General features: G+C 38.0%; 1 protein-coding gene across 1 annotated transcript in view; it reads right to left on the reverse strand.

Annotated features, from left to right (window-relative positions):
- Positions 1-16,765, reverse strand: part of LOC102925359 (vomeronasal type-2 receptor 116-like) — a 119,500-nt gene that overhangs the window by 61,525 nt on the left and 41,210 nt on the right. Inside the window, exons 5-6 of the mRNA XM_076560909.1 lie at positions 15,334-15,484; positions 14,765-14,943 (exon numbers count right to left, since the gene is read on the reverse strand). Coding sequence (XP_076417024.1) covers positions 14,765-14,943; positions 15,334-15,339 — 185 coding nt within the window. The 5' untranslated portion in view covers positions 15,340-15,484. The remainder of the gene's footprint in view (positions 1-14,764; positions 14,944-15,333; positions 15,485-16,765) is intronic.

Here is a 16,765-nt window from a genome sequence, read left to right on the forward strand (position 1 = left end):
TTGACAAGAGCCTGCCTAGTCCCACTGCAGACAAGTCAGAGAATTCATGAGGCCCAAGTCCCCTGGGTTCTGTTGAAGCAGAATCTACCTAGAGGCCTGAGGGCAGCAGGAAGAAATGCAGTTTGTTTACACTGTGTTAATTTGGGATCTACGGCTAGATGCTATGTTAAGAGAGAATCTGTTGTACAAAACCTGGTAATTGGAAGCTATGGAGAGAGGGAGGGAGAAATTATTTTCCCCCAGGGATTATCTAATACCAAATATTCAGCAGTAAAAGTGTATACATGTCTATAAATGTATACATGTGTATCAATGTATGCATGTATATAAATGAATACATGTGCATAAGTGCATCTATGTGTACAAATGTATGCCTGTGTACACATGCATGCATGTGTATAAATGAATACATGTATATAAATGTATGCATGTATATAAATGCATATATTGTAAAAATGAATAGATGCATATAAATGTATTCATGTATAAAATGCATATGTGTATATAAATGTATGCGTGAGTATAAATGCATGCAGGTTTATAAATACATACATATGTATAAATATATGCATGTATAACATGCTATAGTCTATGCATGCTTATAAAAGAATACACGTGTATAAATGCATGTATGTGTATAAATGAATTGTGTATGAATTATGAATTTCTATAAATGCATACATGTGTACAATACAATAAATGTGTACAAATGTATACATGTGTATAAATATACATGTATAGAAGTATAAGCATGTGTATAAATGCATATAGGTATATAAATGCATACATGTAAATATAATTGCATACTTGTGTATAAATACATACATGTGTACAAATTCATAGATGTGTTTAAATGCATACATGTGTATAATTGTATGCATGTTTATAAATACATACATGAGAATCCCTGGAAAGAGCCATGTCTGAAAACTGACTGAATAGAACTTCTGTGATATGGAAGGTTGAAGTGTTGTATGTCTAGAGACTCATTAACTTATTCCAGGCTAACTGTAGCACCCTGAACAGCCATTTCTTGGACATGTCTGCAGGTGAGCTAACCTCCTATAACTAGTTAATTAAAGATGTTTGAAATCTACTAACTTATGAGACAACTGACTTCCAACAACCTAAAAGCTAAAAATGACATTGCATAGCATCTTGGGTCTGTGGGATAAGTTTTCACATCTTGCCTGTGACTTCCTCTCTGTTGTTTTCACTAATCTTTTGATTTACAAATTTCTTATATTTTACTACAAAAACTTCATGAAACTGCCCCCACCTTGGAACATGTAATCTGGGGTCAGCCAAATCTGTGGTCACCAGCCATAGTCACTGAAATATGGTTCTAGAATGAATTGTCTCTTCTGTTTGATCTGAGGGTTGAGGTTTTTCCTATGACACAAAAGTAATACTCAACACGAAACAGTTGGTTCAGTTGGTTAAATTTGTGTACTCATTTGTTTATATATGTATGCACCCTTCTTCATAAAAATCATAAAACAAAATTAATTTGAGAGGGAGTAGGGCTGGGAGGACAGGATAGAGTTGGAGGTAGAAAATGAAAGAGGAAACGATAGAATTGCATCTTAAATATTGAGGTGTTGGGAAGCAGAAAGTTCAAAATATATTGTCTGAGATATTTTTATGAGTACTGTATTTAGTCTGCCTCATGTCCTGAGTGATAGAAAGTATAGAATGTATATTTTAGAGAGAAGGAGTGTAGGAAAATTATGGACCAAAGGGATTAGGCAGCAGGCAAGCTATTCCAGGAAGGACATAAGAAAGAGAGCCCAGTCCAGGGCAATCACAAACCAAGCTTCTCCCCACAGAGTTACCCTGGGATTTGAATGAAACCGCTGAAACTACGAGGTCAGTAAAAAATACAGAATTGCAAACCTGTTGGTCATTGCAGTGAAGGACAAGACTGTGACATCCTGTTGTCAGTCTGAGAGTCACACAGCTGCCCTCTCACCTGGTGATTAATACTGAACAGGTTTTCAAGTGTCAGTGCCTGTAATGTTCTCATGATATGGTGGCTTCCCGGTCTCAAGTCACCAAGGAGACATCCTCCAGCTAAACAATAACCAGAGCAGTATGGTTGGGGTTGGCCCCAAAGAGTGAGAGAATAGAGCCAGTACCCAGAATTCACAGCTCAAAGTGGCTACATAGCTCTGATATACCAGTTGGGAAAATGGTGCCTATGAGCACAGGCTGGTGGACATCATACTCTTATCTAATAAAGACTCAAGAACAACATAAGCCAAAGAAAAGACAAGAGTCCACACTGTCAGCTGACCTCCCTCTATATGTTCAGCCGGCAGTCTGCAATTACTAAGGACAGGGGATTCCTTTCTGCTAGTCCTCATCTTCTTTTCTTTATTTTTATACTTGATTAAAATTTTCTCCACCCCATTTAGCAGAGTATGTATACTTAAATTACTTGAGAATATCTTATATGCATAGCATATGTTTTTATCAAATCTGCACCACCCCCATTACCACATATTCCTCCCTTATTCTTCCTGACACTTTCTCCACCCAAATTCAAGTGCATTCTCTGTAATTCCCCAGAGAGTCCACTCTGCATTACCAACATATACATTGCAGTAAGGCCTTCTGCTGCAGTATGGGAATCCTCTCAGTGTTTACACCCTAAAGAAAACTGTATTTCTCATTCCCAGAAGCTGCTAAATGCCAAAGGCTCCTCAGGCAGAAAAGTATTCACGATCCTCTATCCCATTAATGTGTTTGGGGGTCTTTTCCTGCAGGTCCTCTGCAGTAGGTTCCTGTGTGCCATGACCATGTGATGTAAGGAATAATTTCACCCCAAATCATGCACTACTTTTTACTCTTAGAAAAGTCTACCCATAATCTGACATAGTCTCTGAGATTTTGTAAAGACTGCATGAAACATGCCCCATGTAGAGCTGAGCACAGTCTCTTATTATCTGGTTGGTGACCACTTATAGGTCTATGTAGTAACCAACAGCTATTGGAAAATGAAGCTTCTCTGAAAAGGTATGAAAGAAGTATTCATTGAACTGCCCATATAAAGGTAAGAACTGAGGAGGCAGGTACAATATTTGTCTGTTTAGCATAATAATTATAGTAGTTCTCATTTTGGATTAATGGCATGACTAGCCAGAGTTTCTTAGGTCAGTTAAGGGAGTGAGGCATGAGATCTGTCTAATGGAACTGGACTTAAATATGATAAGAATATTATGAGTTACCCTTGTAATATTCATGCCACTATAAAGATATGCCACCAGTGTGCATAGCTTTCCCTGCCAGTCATAGTTGTAGGTTTCGGGTGTCACTGGTGTGTTAGACAGTTGATTATGTTTTCTTTTTATTAATGTGCATAAAACTTTTCAGCTCTGTGGATGCTAGCAGGTAGGAATAAAGCTTCCATGTAAGCACCAGCTTGATTTCTCCAAGTCCTATAACTCAAGTATGCAAACACCAGCAAATTCTGGAGGGTAACCACGAACAACAGAAATAGCTTGTAATGTTTGGGTGTGTATTGACAGCATTGACAAACAACTTGAAACATACCTAGCGATGGGATTTTTGTTTGATGGCCCACAGTATCTGGGAGAAGCACTATTCTGCAGCTATAGAATAATGACATTTAAATTATTTATGTATGTATTTTAGGATGATTCAATATTAGTACATTCCCATGTAGTTTTCTCCAAGGTCTTACTGTTAATCCTTCACACACTCCCTCTGCTGATCTGCACTCCCAGAACTCACAGCCTACCCTTCCTGTTCCAGTATTTCCATTCCCCTGTTCATACCACATGTGCTCCATTCCTCTGCTAGTGAAATCCCTTTTCTATTGCACCTTACTAGTTCCCTGATTTACATGGGTACACCAGTAAGTAGAGATAACTCAAGATTCAAAATTATCATCTGCATATGAGAGAGAGCATTTAGCTTTGTATTATTGTGTCTGGGTTACCCTATTCAGAGTGGTAATTCCAGCTGCATCCATTACAAGTAAATTTTATAATTCTATTTGTGTTTTCAGCTGGATAAAATCAGTTGGTGTACATGTACTACAGTTTCAATATCCATACATCAGTAGAGGGACATCTATGCTGCTTTCACTTCGTGGCTACAGTGAATATAGCAAGAATGAACCTGGATGTTCAAGAATTTCTTTAGTAGGATGTGTAGGCCTTTATGTATATACTCAGGATTGATAAACATAGATGATATTGTAGATCTCTTTCCACACTTTTAGAAAGCCTCCACACTAATTTACATAGGGCCTACAGCAGTCTGTGGTCCCCTTAACCGACATAAGGGCCAGCATTTGTTGTAATTTGCGTTCTTGGGTAAGACAAAATATCAAAGAAGCTTCAATGTTTATTTCACTGGTTGCTAAGGAGATTGAACACCTTTAAAATCTTTCTCAGGCATTTGTATTCCATGTTTTCTGCACTCTCATTTCAGTGCCATGTGTTTTAAATTGGGTTGTTTGTTTTATCTAGAGTTAAATCAATGCTTGTTGATAAGACATTGGGATCTCTGTTTCCTGTTATCCCAACTTCTCTGGTTTTAGATGAAGTGAGAATGTTTGAGACGCAGTCTTGAGGCCACTCCATGTTGATGTGTGAATGAGTTGTCTAGAGTGTGTGTAGCCTGTGTGTCAGTCACATAGAAAGGGATGCTGCTCCTTTGTTATTTCAGACATTTCCTTTTGACAAATCTCTAGGTCACTTGGAGACATCATGGTTGAAATTCTTGTCACCAGGACACTTACCCTTCTCTCTCCGATCCTTGCTCTCCCTCCCAGTGTGTTCCCTCCTTACACCCGGATCTTGCTCTGCATACTCCTCATGTGCCTTCTCCAATCTCTTTTCCTTCTCAGACTTGGAGATTCCATTAATCCTAGTTGTCTTATTGAACATGACTTGGCTTCAGGACAGCTCAGTGACCATAGATGGCACACTGGACTTCCCATGCCCACAGACTGTAAAAATTTCTGTTATCATAAGCATATGATCCCAAACTAAATTCTCTCTCTATCTCTCTCTCTCTCTCTCTCTCTCTCTCTCTCTCTCTCTCTCTCTCTCTCTCTCTCTCTCTCTCCCTCCCTCCCTCCCTCCTATCTCAAAAATCTCTTGTCTCTGGGTCTTAGCTCCCTGCTCTTGTGTTATCTCAGAGCCTTCCTTCTTCTCTGCTTGCTCCAGTCCCTTCTCTCACCACTAGATACAGTTTTACAAACATTCACATATATTTGGGATATGGATAATATTATAATATTAAAATTGTTTCATGCTTTTGTGTTCTATAAATAAAGTGTCTGTGGGGTTGGGTTTTAGTTCTCTCCCTCCAGACCTGAGCATTCTGTTTAAGGCTTTCGTTCAAATCTGTCCTGTGTTAGGTGAGCCACCTCAACCTGTGACAAGAGAAGTAGAGAAAGCAGAATAGAACAGAAAACAATGCTGTGTGTTTAAAAAACAGCTAAAAAGTAAGTTATTCCTGATACAGGTCAGGGATGCTAATCGGCTTCCCTCTCTTACATCCCTAAAGCTTTTACTAAAGTATCAAGTTTATCTTTATGTTTGTAAGAAAAGTCTGTAAACTTTCTCTATCTCAGGGTTTGTAAATTCATTGAATGTGGTTGAAAAATCTGTAAAATCTGTAACAAAAAGTTATGGTAAAATTTATTTTAAAAAAAGGATTGAGAGATAAAATCTACATCATGCTTCTGTGTAACTTTAATTTAACTCTTGTTCTGGAAGACCCATGTGACACAGCACACTGTATATGTGACTTTCATTCAATTACTGTTTGTGGAAAACAAAACTTAACAGCAAATGTTTGATGAATCTACCAGCTCTCATTGGACCAAGAGGTGAGGCACTCTTCTCCCATCCAGACAGTCCTGCCTCTAGGACCCAGGCCCTGGGACACAGACAGTTTCCAAGAACCCCAAACCAACTCTGTCCTAGTTGCTGGCCAGCAAGAAAAAGTGCTGTGGGTAGACTCCCCTGCTAAAATCTCCCACTGGACCCTGCAATCTACAAGACCAATGCCCTACCCAATACCCATCTGCGTGTGACCCCAGTAACTTCCAGAGATAAGGAATCTACCAGCTCTCATTAGACCAAGAGGTGAGTAACTCTTCTCCCACCCAAAGAGACCTGCCTCAAGGATCCAGGCCCTAGGACACAGCCTGTCTATGAGAACCACCACCCAACACTGCCCAAGTTGCCAGCCAGTAGAAAAAACTCCTGTGGGCAAGCTCCTCCACCAAAAACCCCCATCAGACTCTGCATTCTACAGGACCCATGCCTTACCACAATAACCATCTACCTACAACACCAGTAACTTCCTGACACATGGAAATATGCCAGCTCTCATTGCAGAAAGAGTTGCTGGCCAGGAGGTAAGATTCCGGTGTCAGGCACCACCACCAAAACTCCCCCACAGGACCCAGCAATCTACAAGACCCATGCACTACCCCAATAGCATCACCCTGGGATACCAGTAGCTTCCTGAGACATACAATCTGCTAGCTCATATTGGACCAAAAGATGCTTCCTGAGACACAGAATCTGCCAGCTCTGACTGGACCAGGAGTTCTAATAAGACCAAGAGAGGCTCCCTGAGTCTCAGAATCAGCTAGCTTGGACTGGACCAAGAGCAGTTCCCTGACATACAGAATCTGCCAGCTTCAATTAGAGCAAGAGCTAAGATTGGACCCAGAAGGGCCCCCTGAGACACAGACACAGCAAGCACAGAGTGGACCAAGATCAGATAGATCAGACACAAGCACCTCTTGCAACTATTGGAGGAAGAAATGAGTAGATGTCAGTGCAAAAATACATACAACAGCATAAAGAGCAATATGGCATCACCAAAACCTAGCCCACCTGCAACAGCAAGATCTGAATATCACAATGTAGAAGAAGGTAACCTTAAAAATAACTAAATAAAGATGCTAGAGGCCTTTAAAGAGGAAATGAAATTTTTCCTTAAAGAAACTGAGGGAAAGAGAAATGAAGAAATCAATAAATCCCTTAAAGAAAGCCAAGAAAACAATGAAAAAGCAAATAAACATGTGAAGGAAACAGTTCAAGACCTGAAATTTTAAATAGAAACAATGAAGAAGACATAAACAGAGAAAATGCTGGAAATAAAAAATCTGATTAAACAAACAGGAAACACAGATGCAAGCATAACCAACAGAATACAAGAGATAGAAGAGAGAATCGTTGGTATAGAAGATACAGCAGAGGAAATGGATTCATTGGTAAAAGAAAACAGTAAAGCCAAAAGAGTCATAACACAAAATATCCAGGAAATCTTGGATACCATGAAAAGGCTAAACATATGAATAATAGGGATAGAAGAAGGAGAAGAATACCAACTCAAAGGCACAGACAATATATTCAACAAAATCATGAAAGATATTTCCCAACATAAAGAAGGAAATACCTATGAAGATACAAGAAGTTTATAGAACACCAAATAGACTAGAACCAAAAAAAAGTCTTCTAACCACATAATAATTAAACCACTAAACATAAAGAATAAAGAAAGAATATTAAGAGCACCAAAGTTTCTCCTTTCTCATTCAAGTGATTTAAAAAGGCAGACCAATCAGAATAACATCTGACTCCTCAATGGAGACTTTGAAAGCCAAAAGATCCTGGACAGATGTAATGCAGACAATAAGAGACTATGAATGCTAGCCTAGGTTAATATACCCAGCAAAACTTTCAATCACCATAGACAGACTGAACAAGATATTACAAGACAAAACCAGATTTAAATAATATCTATCCACAAACCCAGCCCTACAGAAAGCACTAGAAGGAAAACTCCAAGCTAAGGAAGTCAAATGTACACTCAAAACCACAAACAACAGATAACCGCAAAAGAAGGGAAATAAACACACACTACAACCAAAAAAATCACTGGTTATTAACATCCCTTAATATCAATGGACTCAATTCTCCTATAAAAGGACATAGGCTAACAGAATGAATATAAAATCAGGAACTATCCTTCTGCTGCACACACCTCAATTTCAAAGATAGCTACTACCTCAGAGTAAAAGACTGAGAAAAGGCTTTCCAATCAAATGGACTTATGAAGCAAGCTGGTGTAGCTATCCTAACATCTAATAAAATAGATTTCAGACTAAAATTAATCAGGAAGGACACTACATATTCATCACAGGAAAGATCCAACAATATGAAGTCTAAATTCTGAACACTTATGCCCCAAATACAAAGGCACTCACATATGTAAAAGAAACATTACTAAAGCTTAAATCACACATCAAACCCCATACCTTAATAGTGGGAGACTTCAACACCCCACTCTCACCACTGGACAGATCTGTCAGATCAAAACTTAACAGAGAAATAAGGGACCTAACAGATGTTATGACTCAAATGGCCTTAAGTGATATCTACAGAACATTCTACCCTAACAACAAACAATATACATTCTTTTCAGCACCCCGTGGAACGTTCTCTAAAATCAACCAGATACTCAGTCACAGAGCAAATCTCAACAAATACAAAAAAATGGAATAACCTCATGCATTCAATTGGACCACCATGGCTTAAAGTTAGATTTTAACAACAAAAATTACAGAAAGCCTACAATCTCATGGAAACTGAATAATGCCCAACTGAATCACCACTGGGTCAAGAAAGAAATAAAGATATTAAAGACTTCCTAGAATTCAATGAAAATGAATGTACTACATACCCAATCTTGTGGGACACTATGAAATCAGTGCTAAGAGGAAAATTCATAGCACTAAATGCCCACATAAAGAAGTTGGGGAATTTCACACTAGTGACATAACAGCACACTTTAACAGCTCTAAAAAAAAAGAAGCAAAGAAACAAGGAGGAATGGATGCCAGGAAATAATCAAATTGAGAGTTGAAATCATTAAAATGGAAACAAAGAAAACAAATCAAAGAATCAATGAAGGAAAGAGTTGGTTCTTTGAGAAAATCAACAAGATAGACAAACCCTTATCCAAGCTAACCAAAGACAGAGAGAGAGCATCTAAATTAATAAAATCAGAAATGAAAAGAGAGACATAACAACAGACAACAAGGAAATACAGAGAATCCTCAGGTCATACTACAAACACCTATACTCCACAAAATTAGAAAATTTAAAAGAAATGGACAATTTCCTAATTAGGTACCACATACCAAAGTCAAACCAAGATGAGAAAAACAATTTAAATAGACCACTAACCCCTCAGGAAATAGAAACAGTCATTAAAAGTCTCCCAACCAAAAATAAAGCACATGACCAGATGGCTTCAATGCAGAATTCTACCAGATTTTCAAAGAACATTTAATACCAATACTCTTCAAATTGTTCCACACAATAGAAACATACGGAATATTATAAAACTCCTTTTATGAGGCTATAGTTACTCTGATTCCCAAGCCACACAAAGATGCAACAAAGAAAGAGAGTTACAGATCAATCTCCCTCATGAACATTGATGCAAAAATACTCAATAAAATATTGCCAAATCGAACACATCAAAAAATTATCCACCATGATCAAGTAGGCTTTATCTCAGAGATGCAAAGATGGTTCAACACATAAAAATCTGTCAATGTAATACACCATATAAAAAAACTGAAAGAAAAAAACCTACATGATCATCTCATTAGATGTTGAAAAGGCCTTTGACAAAATCCAACACCCCATCATGGTAAAGGTCTGGGAGAGATCAGTAATACAAGGAACATACATAAACATAAAAAGACAATTTACAGCAAGCCAACAGCCAACATCAAATTAAATGGAGAGAAACTCAAAGCAATTTCACTAAAATGAGAACAAGACAAGGCTGTCTACTCTCTCAATATCTAATCAATATAGCACTTGAAGTTCTAGCCAGAGTAATAAGACAAAAAAGGAGATCAAAGTAATATAAATTGGAAAGGAAGAAGTCAAACTTTCTCTATTTGTAGACGATATGATAGTATACATAAGTGACGCCCAAAATTCTACCAGGGAACTTCTGCAGCTGATAAACACTTTCATTAATGTGGCAGGATACAAGATTAATTCAATAAAAATTTAGCTCTCCTACATACAAATGATAAATGGGCTGAAAAAGAAATCAGAGAAATATCACCTTTTACCATAGTCACAAATAATATAAAATACCTTGGGGTAACTCTAACTAAGCAAGTGAAAGACCTATATGACAAAAAGTCAAGTCTTTGAAGAAAGAAACTGAAGGCAATATCAGAAAATGGAAAATTCTCCCACTCTCATTGATAGGTAGGATTAACATAGTTAAAAGGACAATCTTACCAAAAGCAGTCTATTGATTGAATGCAGTCTCCATCAAAATCGCAACACAATTTTTCCCATACCTGGAAAGTACGATACTCAACTTCATATGGAAAAACAAAAACCTAAGATAGATAAAACAAACCTCTACAGTAAAGCAACCTCTGGAGGCACCACCATCCCTGATCTCAAGTTTGACTACAGCTATAGTCATAAAAACAGCTTTGTATTGGCATAAAAATGATATGTGGACCAACAGAATCAAACTGAAGACCTGACATTAATCCACTTGAATATGAACATCTGATTTTTGACAAAGAAGCTAAACTGTACAATGTGGACTGTATTTATGGTTTAAGGTTTTACTTTGATGCTAAAGGATCTTCAAATAAATCTTTAACTAAAAATTTTAAGGCTCAGATTGACAGGGATAAAACTATAAAATTCTAATCTTATACAAACTATGAACTTGGTATAAACTGTAGAAGATAATTAAGACACGGAAGTTAATGGTCAGTTGTAGTTAGATAGGCCCATAGGGCCGAGGAAATTGGCTCAGACCAGTAGCCAAGGCATGCACACAATGTACTTCCAACCTGGAGCAAAACTGGAGTCTGCATGAGGGCCTAGCAACAGGAGCTATCAGAGTTCCTGGTCACTGTCAGAGGTTCTGACTACTGTCAGAGTTCCTGATCATGCAGAGTCTGCCTAGGACCTAGCAACAGTCCTTGTCTAAGTTCCTGATCATGCCCAGCCAATGAGGGATGACCACACAGACTAGGCACTGGGAGGAGGGTATATAAGGGCTTCCCTGTTATTGAATAAGAGAGTTTGTTATTTGCCTTCAATGGACTCTTGGTTTCTGTGCCGATGATGCTGTGCCATCTCACCTCCTCCCCCAAGGGAGCCATTAGAATCTAAGCAACAGTCAGTTACTTTATAAATAATCAAACTTTTTACTGTGCTCCAAACTGTGGTTTTGGTAATGCTGAGTTTAAATGTAATTCATTTACAGAGGGGCAAGCCATAGCCTTCTGTACATGCTATCAAGGACAAGCACGAAGCAAGTAACTGAAAATAAGTAAAGTTTGTTTAAAATCAGGTATAGTTAATTAATTAAATGATGTCCCACACACTGCTCAGAGAGATCTGCTGAATATGGAATGTAGACTATTTAACAAAAAAAGCTTCCCCTGATACACAAAAATACTAGCTTCTAGAATCAGCTTCTAAGACTATTCACAAATATGGTGGAAGAACATACTCCACCTTGACCTTTCCTCAGTTGTGCTAATGTAGACAACTGGTCTCATACCTGGCACACAATTTACCCACCACCAGGTCCGTGCCAAAATGTGGACACTATTGAGTTAGATGCCCTACTCTGCCCAGCCAAGGTAGGACAGTTTTCCCTAGTTCCTCCTTCACAGAAACATCTCTCAGACCTCAGGAGTCTGGTGTTTGAAGGTAGATGCTCCCCTGTGTGGCAACCAACGTCTTAATAGTGTCTTGTGTGTCACATCCAAGAAGTGACAGCCCTGCTCCCAACAGAGTCATAGAGACCACCATGGAGAATTCCAGATGGATGCTTAGGTATCAGGTAAGTCTCTGTCATTTTAACTGATACAGGGGTAGTTTTGATATACTTCCTGCTCAAATTTTTCTCTCTGATTTCTAACAAGTTGTTGTTTTATAAGTTTAGCAGAAGCAAGCAGACCTACCCAGCTCCTCCCTGTAGCTGGAGAGTTTCTCTCCAGCTCCCAAGTCCCACCAGTCCCAGAACCCACTTGTAAAATAAAGACACAGACTCTTACATTATTTAAACTGCTTGGCCATTAGCTCAGGCCTATCATTGTTTAGCTCTCACTCTTATATTTAGCCCTTTTCTATTAATTTATACTTTGCCACATGGCTCGGCTTACTGGTACCTTACATCTTGCTTGTCCTGGCGGCAGCTCCAGGCAGTCTCCCTTCTCCTTGCTCCTAGCTCAATTTTCCTGTTAGTCCTGCCTATACTTCCTATCTGGCTATTGGCCAATCAGATTTATTTACATATAGCAATATCCACAGCACCTCCCAACAAGGCTACAGCTGCATGATCAGTCCACATAATATGTGAAAATTATGTGTTGTTTATTTTTAAATAATAGGTCATCTGCTGAAGAAGGCAGACTCAAGACAGGGTCATCTTGCTGACAGGCTTCATACTGAAAAAGATATCCTCACAAACTAGGTTTAAATGAAAACCAAACTGAAGCTATCATGCTATTATTCAGCAAAAAAGAAAAAACTTTTTACTATTCATTTATTAAAGGAACTTGCTTTTCAATCATTCTTCCTATTAACCAGCCATATATGTCTTCTGGTAAATGATTGGATAGAAAAAAAGGATTAAAGTTTATATAAGTTTGAGGGTCTTAGGAAGGGATATATTATGTACACACAAGTTGGAAAGGTCTGAGGAAGTGACTTATGCTATGTGAAAATAAGACTTAAAGATTTCTAAGCTTCAGAGTTTTATGTTAGTAGTTAGTGGAGTTCTAATAAGCTATTAATCTAGCCTTGGCAAAACACTGGCTACTATTATTATCGTCACAGGCCAAAATTTTTAATTTTCTTTCATAGTTTACTAAACATAGACTTAAAAGTGCTGCTGGCTGACTGTGCTGAAAATATCCATGTCATATACATATGACATATATATGTATATGTACACACACACACACACACACATATATATATATATATATATATATATATATATATATATATATATATATATATATATAGAGAGAGAGAGAGAGAGAGAGAGAGAGAGAGAAAGAGAGAGTATAAAACTTGGCCAGAAGAAAAAGTATTCATGTTTGTAACTGAGCACCATCCTTTGGGTCCCCAAGTTTTTACTAAGTCTATAAAGTACAAGTCTACCCCACCTGTACACAAACACTGGTTTTGTTCTTTTATACAATGAGGATTTAAGCACCGATTACAGACAGTGTTCATGACAATATATTTAAAACTTTTATCTCTGAAAGTAAACTTAAAAAAATTAATGTAAGCTTCAGGAAGTCGTGACTTGAATCCACCTATGACAGATCAAACAGGCTCCTGAAAGAAGCTCCTGTCAGTTAACAGTTCCAGCTTTCCTCTCTACTGCCTATCCCTGAGGATGGACTCTCTCTTTCTCCTGGCCTTGGGACTCAATCTGCCTCCTGCTGTAGCATGATACTGAACTACATACAGTCTTTCCATCCTGTAAAAGCATTCCTAAGAGAACTTTAAGTGCTAAATAAATTAGGCATGTATGTTGGCATTTTTCTTTTCACATACTCCATAATACCACAACTACCAGGACTACAGGTCTGGAAGACTGTTTCCTGTTCACAGAGCAGTGCATGGATTGGACCTTCAAGAAGATACTTCTCAGCAGAGGACAATCTTAATCTAGAATTAATGTTTAAATGAACAAAGGTACCAACAATAGCAACAATAGATAAAAGTAGGAAATATGAAAAAGCAAGGCCAAACAAATCCTCCACAATATCATAAGAAACCAACAAATGAACTCAAAGATACTGAGAGAGACCAAGTGCCAGATGAGTAGTTCAAAAGGCAAAAAGATGATGTCCTAAAAGAACATAGAAACAAGCAAGCAAAACCAACTGGGCATTGAGACAAGATGCAACACTGTACAGGAAAACAAAGGCTGAGGGACAAGGACAACAGCAATTATACATATACATATATATCAAAGACTCAGTACCAAGAAAGTCAAATCCTAAATGGAAACTGAGATTCTTCCAGGGGGGAGAATAGATAGAAATGTTGGAAATGAAAAACACAAAACCTCCAATAAAAACACAGGGGAAAGTGACCCCAGGAGAACTGACTAAGCAGAAGACAGACTATCAGGCATGAAGGATGTGATTTCAAAACACTGCATTAAAATATCAATAAGGAATTAATAAGTAATAAACATGACCACAGTGTCCAAACTCTGAGATATTTTAAAGAGACCAATGCAAGAACCTGAGGGAGAGGAGATGCTAAACCATGTACTAAGGACATGGGGTTTTAGCAGAAAATATCCAGGTCTGTAGAAAGAAAGAGACATTCCTACAGGAGTCATTTAGATTCTCAAAAATATGAGAACAGGGTGGAGCCTCCCCTTGTCATGTTAGAGTCAATGTGTGAAAACAATATAAGACTGTCTGTGGACTCACAGAATGGACAGACACAAAAATTGTTTTCCCTCTTTGATCTCTACCTGACTAAAAAATAAACAAAAGGAAAGCAAAGGTCTGTAAGATGCATAATGAAGGAGGAAAGTTTGCAAATGAGTTTCACATTTCTGTGTATACAGTTCATTATACTCAAAGGAATTACATGTGCACAGAGGAGCACACACTGTCATGTAGCCAGAATACCCTTAGCACAGTCACACAAATACTTACAGAAATTTATCAAATATATCTGGTTTGGTATCAAAAAATATATGGCTATTGTAGAATCCTTCCATTGTGATGTAAATGGGGACAAATCCACCTAGGATGATGTCAGTCTTCATGTAGGTGCTGGGCTTCCAGTAATCAAAGCATCTCTGATGATTCATTTCACCTAATGTAAACAAAGACTGCAGGAGTAGGAAGAGACAAAGCAAAGAAAGGGACATGTCAGGGTCTGCTCCACACAGAGACAATGTCCTGCAACTAGACTGAGCTGTGGAGGAGATGATTGGCTTAGGTCATGGAACAGGCTCAGACCTCAACAGTGTCATAGGAGACTCTGTATGCTACAGCTGTTCCTGATGTTGCATCAGGTTCTCAGGCTGCACATAATCTATTGTTCTCATGAAAGACAAGGGCACAGACAGTAGCAAAGTCCAGACAACTGAGGGTAAGTCAGAGTGCTGAGCTTCTCCCCAACTGTAACTAGAGTGGCCCTGAATTTGCTGGCTTTTTCTTGCTTCTATTCCCCTCTCATGCATATATGCTCTGGGGATCTTAGTCCTGGGGCTCTTCACCTGCATCCTCTATGCTGGTGGAAAACATGTTTGTTTCTTTCTTTCTTCCCCCACCTCTATGATTTCATAATGGTCCACAGTGACTTTTCAAGAGCACCACAGCCTGAGACAGAATTGTGGGTCATCAATCCAGATGGTTTGATTTAGATTGCTGTTTTGGAAGACACAGATAAAAATCATAAACACTGAGAAAAAGCCATAGCTAGCCGCAACAAAGCATGCACTTGTAATATTCCATACAATGATTTCACAAGAGAGTGAAGTGGTGATGTCAGTTTCTAGTGTCTGCCATTCAAAAGTACAGTGAACTTGTATCAATCTTGACTCCCTGGTCTGTTCTCTCCTCCTTGTAGAAATAATTATGAAGATGAAGAAAGGAGTAAGGATGTCCAGAAAAGTCCAGAAGATCATTTCCCACCTCAAATATTCAAAATATTAAGGTTCCAAAACAGTAATCTGTGTTCTGCTATTAGTGCACTCTGGTACCTCCTTTCCCCTCTCTATATATATTTTGTAAAAATTCACAATGAAATAGAATCATGCTTAATTTCTACACCTCTTCCCTCTCTCCTGTAATACTATGCATCAGAAATACAGTTGATATAATTTCATGATTTTGTTCTATATTACAGATAATTATTATATCGTATAACACAAATCAAATTTTTATATATGTATATAAGTTACTTAGATAGCAACAATTTATGAAAAAACAGGTCATGGATTTTCAAGGGGCAATGAGGACTACACTGGAAAATTTGGAGTACATAAATGGAAGGAGAAATCAAGTAATTATATTCAATAAATAAATAAATGGATGGATGTCTCTTATGTATAACCTTACAAAATTTTGATTACTGGAGTCCTTAAAATATACACAAATTACTTTTCAATTCAACACTGTATATTATTATTATTATTATTATTATTATTATTAGCTCTTCTGCACACAGCTTGAAGTATTTCTTTAAATTACCCCTCTTTTGACACTGAAATGTGTCCTTTGACAAGCAATTCCTCAACACCCTGATATTCAGCCTCTCACAGTCACCATTCAAACTTAGGTCAGGGGATTGACTTTAGGATCCAGTTTTGAATGAGGTCAGACAGCATTTGGTTTTTTGTGTCTAGCTCATGTTCCTGAACATAATCTCTGCATTCATCTATATGTTCAAAATAATAGGATTGCCTTTCTTGAAAGGTTGATTGCTACTTATATGTATGTAGGAATACACACACACACACACACACACACACACACACACACACACACACACACATATATATATATATATGATGTATGTAATAATAGTTACTAATGATACAACTTCTGATAATCAAGGAGCCCATGGAGAGCTGTATGGGAAAATATGAAGGGAGGAAAGGGAGGTGAGAGCAGGCATGATTATATTACAATCTCAAAACCAAAAGA

This window comes from Peromyscus maniculatus, chromosome 23 (genome assembly GCF_049852395.1).
Source record: "Peromyscus maniculatus bairdii isolate BWxNUB_F1_BW_parent chromosome 23, HU_Pman_BW_mat_3.1, whole genome shotgun sequence".
In the NCBI taxonomy this organism is placed as follows: domain Eukaryota; kingdom Metazoa; phylum Chordata; class Mammalia; order Rodentia; family Cricetidae; genus Peromyscus; species Peromyscus maniculatus.